General features: G+C 33.9%; 1 protein-coding gene across 2 annotated transcripts; it reads left to right on the forward strand.

The window, feature by feature from the left end:
- The first annotated feature begins 3,492 nt into the window (after nucleotides 1-3,492).
- On the forward strand, nucleotides 3,493-9,301 carry LOC106772266 (RNA polymerase sigma factor sigF, chloroplastic-like). 2 transcript variants are annotated; one of them, XM_014658551.2, is made up of 9 exons: nucleotides 3,493-3,818; nucleotides 5,476-5,627; nucleotides 5,889-6,013; nucleotides 6,128-6,328; nucleotides 6,433-6,721; nucleotides 6,794-7,024; nucleotides 7,482-7,622; nucleotides 7,796-7,996; nucleotides 8,653-9,301. In XM_014658551.2, the coding sequence occupies exons 1-9, from the start codon at nucleotides 3,698-3,700 to the stop codon at nucleotides 8,938-8,940; spliced, it is 1,749 nt and encodes a 582-aa protein (XP_014514037.1). In that variant the 5' UTR covers nucleotides 3,493-3,697; the 3' UTR covers nucleotides 8,941-9,301. The 2 variants fall into 2 exon arrangements, with proteins under 2 accessions (XP_014514037.1, XP_014514039.1); XM_014658553.2 differs by having other exon boundaries at nucleotides 6,448-6,721.
- The last annotated feature ends 942 nt before the right edge of the window (nucleotides 9,302-10,243 follow it).

A 10,243-nucleotide genomic window follows, 5' to 3' on the forward strand; every position in this document is an offset into this window, starting at 1 on the left:
ACCGTGTTCAACATCTTTCTTTATGCTAATTTTCAATCAAATAAAAAATAAGTACACCTTATTGAAATTAAGCATAAATTTTATTACTTTAAATGTACTACTAATCTTGGTTTATACTTTGAGCAACGATAAAATTTTAAATTGTAGGGATGTTACGATGCTTTATGGGAGATAATTTATTATTTTGGATGAGTGAGAAGTAAGGAACCATAATACTTTCTACAATTGACGCAAAATATATATTAGCTACTAGTTGTTGCTTACAATTGTAATAATAAAGAACTAACTAGAGGATTACAATACCTATGAAGGTAACTTTCCTATATTTTGTGACAATAGTGTAGCCACTAGAATGTATAAGAATCCAATATTGTAGGTCTAAAGACATTGAAATTAAACTTCATTAGGGATCATATTCACAAACAGAGTATAGATTTATAGTTTGTACTTATAGGCAATAAACTAAATAATATATTTACAAAATCCTTTATTGAAGAAAGGATAAATCATTTACGAACCATGTTAGGCATGACGTTTTGATAACGGTTGCAAATATCGTTATCTGTGATGTAATTTTGATACTAAATGCACCCTTTTCTACTTAGAAACTTGCTTGGAATCATGATTTTCTGTTAAGTTGTGTGAATAAGAGAGTTGAGGTTGAATTTGATGATTTTAAGACTAATTTCCCTTGTTTTGGCAGGAAACGAGATAATACAGAAAGTAGAGGTGAAGTGTCAAGGAAACGGAGCTCATAAAGGCCTGGAAAAGCACCAGAAAGGAGGAATGCTCGAAGCTTGGGCGTCCTTTTAGGGGGCTTAAGCGTAGAAGAGTGTCGCTCACCGCCCGGGCGCCCCTTTGGGGCGCTTGAGCGTCGAATGCACGAAGCTTGGGCGCCATTATGGAGGCTTAAGTGTTAGGAACTACCGCTCACTGCTCGGACGCCCTAAGTGGGGCGCTTGAGCGCCAACGAAATGGGTCGGACTTCGTTTTTTATTCTATTTCGCTCTATTTAAAGGACCCAGACGTCCTAGGTTTTGTATCTTTGGTAGGAGGAGCAAAGCAGCACATTCTTTCACCCTCTGGAGGCGGATTTGGATGCGGGAGCTTCCATTCCCAATTTTTAGGGTTTTTCTATCTCATTCTTTTCCATTGTTCGTCTAGTTTCTCCATGTCTATGGGGGAACTAAACTCTATTTGTTGTTGGGGAATGATGTAACCTTGTGAACTCTCATGTATTTGAATTGATTCTTAATAATATATGCTTTTTCATTAATTGTTAGAGTAATTCATCTGTTTCAACGCTTGTTGTGTTTAACTCATTCAAACTGAGGCCTAAAGTTGTAAAAAAAATTCAAAATTAATTTGAAATGATAATTTTGAAATTTTTTTCAACTCTTTTGCCTAGGTTCACCACCAAAGCGAAGCATATTGCCTATCGCATCGGTTCTCAATGGAACCGAGGCCTATTCCCTGACATTCAGACTTCCACTTTTATTGTAAGACTGCAAATTTGGGGAATGTCAGAATTTGCAAGGGCCTATGGCATTGGTTCTCAGGGGAACCGAGGCCTATTCCCTAACTTTCAGACTTCCACTTTTATTGTAAGACTGTAGATTTGGGGAATGACAGAATTTGCAGGGGCATATGACATCGGTTCTTTAGGGAACCGAGGCCTAGCTATGCCTTGACCTTCAGACTAGATCAGACTGTAGATGTTTGTTGTCATAGTTTGGTAGGGACATATGACATCAGTTCTGAGGGAAACCGAGGCCATATCCCCTATATGTCAGCAAAATATCTAACCGTTTCAATTACCAACTTTTTGCAAGGGTTTTTGGCCTGGGTTATGTAGAAAACCGAGGCCAAAAGCCTTACACATGGATTTTCATCACACAACTCATTGAGTTGTCAACATCTTGTAGGGATTTTTGGTCTCAATTTTGCAAACAACCGAAGCCATATTTTCTATACTGCTTCGGTTCTAAAACAATCGAGACTTATAATATCGTGAAAATTTCAAAAATACCGTCATGCCATTTCATGTTTCAGTTTCTGCTGGACCGAGTCATAACAAAAATAATAATACTTTTTTCTTTTACTAGTGATATGATTAAAATAAACTACAATAAATTTAGATATAAAAAGTCTCAACACACTTTCCAAAACAAATAACATAACAAACTATTTATACTAACAATTGTTTTATTTTAAAATCGATTTTTCATGAATATCTCTTTTATCCTACTTTATTAACCATTTATCCTAATTATTATAACTTTTTTGTCACAACACACCTGTATCCTTATACATAATTATATATAATTAGCAAAATAATAATAGTAACAATAATAATAAATAAATAAAATCAAACCTTAAATTACATTTATAAATTAAAATATATTTAATTCTTACAATTATTTATTATTTAATTAAAACATAATTAATAATTAATATCAATTTATTTAAAAAGGCATAAGTAAATTAAAACTATCAATAATACTTTTGATACTAATTGGTAGAAAAATAGGCTGATGAAGTGAACTTATAAGAATTTTGTAATATTTTGTTAAAATAATCACTTTATGCAATATCTTTTGTTCCCAACATTGTGAATACATAATCTAAGAAGAAATTGCAACTAGAAAAAGACCATGTATACTTGATATTGCATTAAATTTTTAACTCTTTTCCTCTTTCAAATCGTAACATAAAATTTCTGCCATTTTTGTGAGGAGGGGACAAAAATAGAACCAAATATCTATTCACCTCTTTATGCCATGCCTTCCATGTGCTTTTACATATAACGGAATGTGATATATTGTTTTATTAAAAAAATACAAAAAACAAATAATTTTAAACACAATTTCGAAATTGGACCTGCAGCACCTTTTAGTTTTGGGCTGCAATGTTTTGTGGACGAACATTTCTTTCTGAAACTCTTAATTGCAACTTGCACTTTTATAAAGTAGTGAAATGATCAATTTATCCTTCTTATTTTTAATTTTATCCTATATTTCTTCATTATCTGGATTCTACAAAAGCCAACAAACCCTCTTCCAATCAGTCCTTCTCCAACCGAATGAATGTTTTCTTTTTATTTTATCAAAAAATACATTTTAAATTGTATATATGAAATACATATATAAATATATATAAAATAAAAAATATATTTTAGATTATATAATTTATAATACAAACTTGTATTTTGAAATATGAAATCTTGTATTTTCATATTGTAGTCAGAATTACACATTCCAGAGTAAAAAATTCCGTAATACAAAAATACCGTAAATATTCCAAGAATTGAAACTGGAAATCCAAAATCATAAGTAAATTTGTAATTTTAAAGTTTAAGCAGGTGCGTGTTGGAATTATAGGAGTGCAGAAAGAAACTACCTTTGGGGCCAGAAGGATAGTCCATATCGGAGACCCAAACACCATAATACATTGACACAATAATAAGAATATATTGTGAATTATCATGAGAAATAAAAAGAACCTAATCCACTGTCGGAAAAACAAAGAAATTCAGAGGTCCGAAATAGGCTACGTCTCTTGGAAGGCTTTTCCTCCTTCTTTATCCGTTTCTCTCTAAATATCACAGCCCCGCCATGGTGGCAAGGAAACAGCACCTGCGTTTCCTCTGCACAATGATCACGCTGCAACCTTCTTCTGCTACCAACTCACCACTCTAATGTACTATGCTGTTCTTCTCGTTCCTATGGAGTTCGCAAGGACTATGTTCTGTTCGTCTCCACCGTTTCCTCCAAGAAGTCACCCTTGGAACACTCACTCCTCGTCCTCTTCTACTTCCGGTGCTGTTGTTATAACTCAATTCTCATTGCAATTCCCTTCTCTTTTCATTTACTTCTATCTAGTACCATGCGTTTTCAAAGCAACGTTATTATTATTTGTTCTGCTCTTTTACCCAATTTTACACGGCGTTATGTTGCTTCATTAAGAGAATTATAGTTAGTGTTGCTTTTTCTGGCTCAAGAATTTTTCAATTCAGTAATGTGTCAAGATACATTACTCGTTTTTTTCAGGTTTATCCTCTCATAGTTCTACTCAATGCTGTGTTTGCTCTTTCTGAGATGCTGAATATCATTTATACTTCATCAATGCTGTTTTCTTTATGCATAATTTTGCGTTGGAGACCTCAATTGTGTGTTTTGTTTACTTGAATTCTATGCTTCTTCTTTTTTCACGTATTAGTTAATGAATTTTAATGTCATTGAGATTTCGTTAGGTAATTAATTCCACGGGCGTTCTATTTTGTTGTGTAGTTGTTGGTGCACACTGGCTGACTTCCTATATTTGTGTTGGCTATCTCGCTGATGAAAAGCAAGAGTTTAAACATGTTCTGTTTCTAGGATAGTAGGGTCTGTTTGAGTGTTGGATTGAAAGGAAGGGGCAGTTTATTTCTAATAACTATCTTTGATTGATTTCTTATGGGACTAACTTTTATGCATTTTCAGTTTAATTTCTTTTATACCGTTAACTACTAAATAATCGTTCATGGAACCTTCAGAATAATTAATATAAAAGCGGACAAACTTATCATATACAACAATTTGTGATTGGAAGAAAATGTAAAGTCCTTTTACACCACCAATCTTCAAAAAGTGGAAGAAAGAATAATTGTTGAATCTATAGCCTACCATTAGGCCAAAAACTAAAACTAGTTCTAAAGTTTTTACTTAAGAGCATAATTCAATTGTGACTTGGCTTATCTAGCTTCCGTCACAGGATAATTAATGTATCATGCAACCATTTCCCCCTCAGTAATATCTATCCGATGGGGAATCATGATGCTGGGAATTATACTTGAGATATTGACTCTGATACTAATTGTTGGATCAAATGTTTATTATCATACAGAAAACTATAACTAATTATCACCAGACAATTCTACTTTAGAGAATAGTAGACTAAACGTCACAATTTGATTGTGACATGGTCCCCCAAGCCTCACCATGAGACAATTAGTTAACCAATCAACAATAATAAATTGGTATAAACAGTTAAATCATTTTATCTGATTTTATAAACATTAGATATATGTTTGGATAAAATTCTCTATAAACAATTTTAGATGAGAAAAATAAGAAGAAAAAATGGAATACAGTTCTCTATATGTTAAAATTTAGTATTTTAGATTACAGAGAACCTTTTTCATTTATATTTTCATTTTCTATTCTAGAATTGCTTAGGGAGAAATTTGTTCAAATATGCTCCAAGTAACCCTCTTACTTTAAAAATAAAGTAGTGTCCTCCATTGTCTCTTCTTCTGAAACTCTCCTTCCATAGATATCCTTAAAGAATTCACTGTGCTAATTTTGAATTTACTCCTAGTCTCTTTTCAAAATTTCCTCTTTGATCAAGTGGTGTGTGACTGCATATGTATGTTCCCCAACCTGTCATTAGTCTGAGCTGAAAATATGTAAGATTTCTATGTTCATGAACCTGCAGTTTTGATGCTTCGTGAACAAGCTTCCACTGCAGTTGCCTCTTGGTCCTCTAATTTTTCAGCACAGAATTTCCCTGCCTCAGTTCTTTTACAAGAGCAGCGTGATGAATATAGGCCTCTTCTTCACATGTCTAAGGAAGACAAAACATCTCAGGTTCAAATTTTATTGATGCACTGACTCCATCAAATTCAGCTTCTTTTAATAAGAGTTGACTAGTGAAATCCTTAGTCTTGTTTTACTTGTTGAGTAGTCAATAAGAGTTGATTGACGGTCCATTCTTGTTATGATCTCAGCAAATTAATTTTTTTTGTATGAATTCACAAACTCTTTTTTCAGGTTGTGATTCGTAAGTTTTTCCTGCATTGTGACATATTGCACACGGTACCAATTAATCTTCCCAATGTTTTACTGCAGGCAATTTTAAATACAAGGCAGATGGATGTGGACACGGTTCATGAAGAGAATAACACTGGAAATGCTGACCAGGTAGTGCTGGACTTTAGGAAGCACCTGCATCTCTGGCCTCGTTTACAGAACTTGTAAGACACAAAATTATTCTTTCATATGTTAATTTAATCATTTAGTAATTTTTTATAGTAAGTTTTGGCCATCTTTAGTTGTCTCCTTATAGGTTCATAAATGATCTATTGCAGATTAACTTCATCCCAAACAGGAGAAATTGCTGCTTCTTCAACTCTACAGCATATTTCTGTTGACTCGGAGAGACAGACAGATAGTGTGCAATGTAATGGAGTTTCTCTTGCTAAGAAAGCTTTGTCTACCGCAAAACAAGCATCCTTAGTTGTTGAAGGCCTGAAATCAACTAAAGCTGATGATGATTCAATTCCTTTTGGGTTAGTTCTATCTTATTGGCCAACTCTAACATTTGTAATTTATTTTTCCTGTTTATAGGCTATCTGTTTAAAGTGTAATGCCTAAACTAAAAGCTTCAATTCAGTCTGGCTTCCACTAGTTTGGCGGACCCTTCGATTGGAAGAAATAAAACTGTGAGGTCAAAGCGGCTTTTAGAGAGACGAGCAAAACAAAGAAAAGTACCTAAGTCGGTAGTTAAAGATGATGAAGCCTACGATACAAGAAAGGATGGTTCTCAAGAAAGGCTACGCAAAGAAAAGAACATAAATGAAGAATTTGATCACAATGATACCCTACGCATGTTCTTGAGGGGTCCTGAAACAAAACAACTTTTGACACTTGAACAAGAATCTGAACTGATTTCTCAGATACAGGTGTTTTCCTAGTTCCCTTGATTTCCTTACCTAAACACATGTGATGATCTATTGACATGAAGTATGAAACAGGACTTATTGAAATTGGAAGAATTGAAGACCAGACTCCAATCTCAATTTGGTAGGGAACCAACTATGGCTGAATGGGCTGAGGGTGCGGGACTTAACTCTCGAAAGCTCCATGCTCAGCTTCATCATGGAAACAAAAGCAGAGAAAAGTTGATTCAAGCAAATTTACGCATGGTAGTCCATGTTGCCAAAAGTTATCAGGGACGTGGTCTCAGCCTTCAGGACTTATTACAGGTAGCCTTTCCAAAATTATAGACGTTCCTTCCCCTGTAGCAAAGGCTGTTTAGTGTTTACGTACTTTTGTGGTTAGTTATATTATACATTGTGAATATCATTGAAGAAAATGGCTGAGTTGCCTAGTATTCCACCAATTAGTGAACCGTGATTTGTGACTTCTCTAAAATGTGAAAGAGATACATAAGGATAAAATGGTTACAGATGTAGGGTATAGAAGGGGAACAAATGTTTTTGATTTGCCATTTTTTCATATTTAATGAACTCAATTTAACACATTCTCAACTGTTCTCAACATGGAAGAACCCAAAAAAACATGGTTGGCTAGGGTTGGAGCAAGAATCTGGGAAAAAAAAATCTCTGATTAAAGGGTTGTAACCACCATTTTCACTCTTCAGAATTGTCAATCACATTTAACATCTTTATCTTTTACATTTCTCTTCTGGTGCTGTTGCAGGAGGGTAGTATGGGCCTTATGAAGAGTGTTGAAAAATTCAATCCCCTAGCCGGTTCCCGATTTGGTAATTATGCATTCTGGTGGATAAGGCAAGCAATAAGGAAAGCGGTGTTTAGACATTCCAGGACGATCCGTCTGCCGGTAAATTTAGTTGCCTAAATTTTAAGCATCAACCTTTTGAAGAGTCATTTTCCATAAAATATTTTTTTTTCTTGACGATAAAAAAAATGATGCTACCTACCATTGCATAAATATTTTTTATAGTCAAGCATCGATTTTATTTCTGTAACACAGAAATCATGTGTTATCTCCAGGAGAAGGTATATATCCAATTGGGCAAGGTAATGGAAGCAAAGAAATTGTACATTCAGGAAGGAAATCTTCACCCAACTAAAGAAGAATTAGCAAGAAGGGTAGGAATTACAGTAGAAAAGATTGACAAATTACTATATTCTGCAAGAACTCCAATTTCTATGCAGAAAACTGTGTGGGCTGACCAAGATACAACTTTCCAGGTATTGCATGCTATCAGAAAATTGATGTGATTTCCCCCTTGATATGATGCAATTTATTAGATCTATAGTGTAACTGTGAGAAACAAGTCCTGAATCAATGTCTAGAATGCTTAGCGCAAAAAGGATTTAAAAGAGCTTATAATCAGCCTCTAATTTTGTTTGGAGAGTTTTGCTTGTGCTGATAACGTAACGTAAAACCAAATTGGTGATAGTCTAATGACAACTACAAGAATATTGAATTTTGCGTAGTAATTGGATTCTGGTGTGCGAGATGAAAGGGAACCACCAGTATAAAGTATTTTAGCTCTCGGAGGAGCTTGTACATCGGAATCTGATCACAACATTTCGGTATGAGATTAGCCAAGGAATCGTAGCACAGTACCTTAATGGAAAGTTTAATTATTTCAATAGTAGTGATCAGAGTCAAGTTACTATTTGCTTTGTTCTGTTCAATTCATTACCAAGGTCACTTATATGTGATTTTGTTAACTTGTGACAATCATCATGATTTCCTTATATAGTTATATGTACTAGCTGCTGTGCAATATGATTCCATCTCTGAATTTTTATATTATTTCCATATAGTTTTGGTGTAGAGTTTTGTATCAAAAATACGCAACACAACAAATTTAACCATATTATTTTTGTAATTGCAGGAGATTACTGCAGATCCCACAGTTGAGGCCACAGACTTGAGTGTTGAAAAACAGCTTATGAGGCGGCATGTGCTCAATGTCCTAACTATCTTGCGCCCCAAAGAAAGGAAAATAATCCGACTAAGATATGGGTTTGAAGATGGTGAACAGAAATCTTTATCAGAAATTGGAGACATATTTGGTTTGTCTAAGGAAAGGGTTCGTCAATTGGAGATCCGAGCATTATATAAGCTTAAGAAGTGCCTTGTCAAACAAGGACTTGATGCTTATGTAGACTTGCTTTTATAAGTAGACACCAAGGTAATGTAGTTTCATTTCACACGGCGCAGACTTTTTCTTGCAACGAGTTAAACAGTTGTGTAAGGATCCAACTTTTGAAGGCAAATTTGATGAACACTGTGATTGAGGACAAATCAGAGGACTTTGATAGCAGTCAATTAGCAGATGAAAATTGTAATGTGTATTAAGAGGTGAGGCTTATACAAATGTGAACATTCCTGTGGAAAACATTGAAATAGTATTATTCTAGTAAAGAAAGTTTTTCTTTTTTGTTAAATGAATTAGAATTTATCATGTATATGTCCTACGAATTTGTATTCTACTATTATTCTTTTGATTGATCATAATATTAAATGCCTCCATTGTCCTAGTTTTATGTACCATTTCATTTCCCTGAGAAAAAAAAAAAACATTACCTTTCTGTACTAAGTCTATGGGAGATGTCATCAACTCAGGTTATTATACTAAAACTGAAAAAAAAAAAAATCTTATTTGTAAAATAAGTTTATGTGCAGGTCACTAACCTTATTCTCCTTTCTTCTCCTTATACCCGTAGCTGCCCATTACCTTTCTCTTGGCATATAATGTGAGGTGTTAGGGGACAGTGGAGTGATCATAAGATTTAGTGTTTCACTTTCGCTGAAGCCATAGTTATTATTCAATTCATTGTGTATCAATACTCTTTTGCTATGCGAGAGGCCTGGCCCGTAGGTTTCGACTTAAATTATATATATATATATATATATATATATATATATATATATATATATATATATATATATATATATAAGCTTCAACAAGTGTATAATAAAAACTCAGTTTTGGTCCTTGAAGATTCTTTGAAAAAGAATTCAGGAGAAGATTAGTCTCATGACCTTTGAAGAACAAGAAAGAGTGAGTTGTACATGCAAGGTACGCATAACACAAGCTACAAAGTGCTGCCCAAATTATGAACAAAGTGTCTTATTCTATGAACCAAATGTCTTGTTTTGAGACTTTATTTATTAGCTTACTTCAAATGAGTGTATGGCTCTTTTATAAGAGGTTGATAAACGAAGTTAATTGAACTATGACCAATTCTTGCAAAACTTAAGAAAGAGAGTGCTATTAAATTTATGATTTTTCAGATTTTTTTTGTTTTCAATTTCATAATAGAAATTAAAACAAATAATATTAAGACTCTAATGAGAGAGAAAGAAAGAAAAGCTAACTATCCATCGGTTGCATAAAGAGTTGAAGGTTGAGAAACTCACCTATCACCACTCTTGCATCTTCACTCGACATTTAGTCACACATTAAACTTTGGCTATTT

Source organism: Vigna radiata, chromosome 8, assembly GCF_000741045.1.
Source record: "Vigna radiata var. radiata cultivar VC1973A chromosome 8, Vradiata_ver6, whole genome shotgun sequence".
NCBI lineage: Eukaryota > Viridiplantae > Streptophyta > Magnoliopsida > Fabales > Fabaceae > Vigna > Vigna radiata.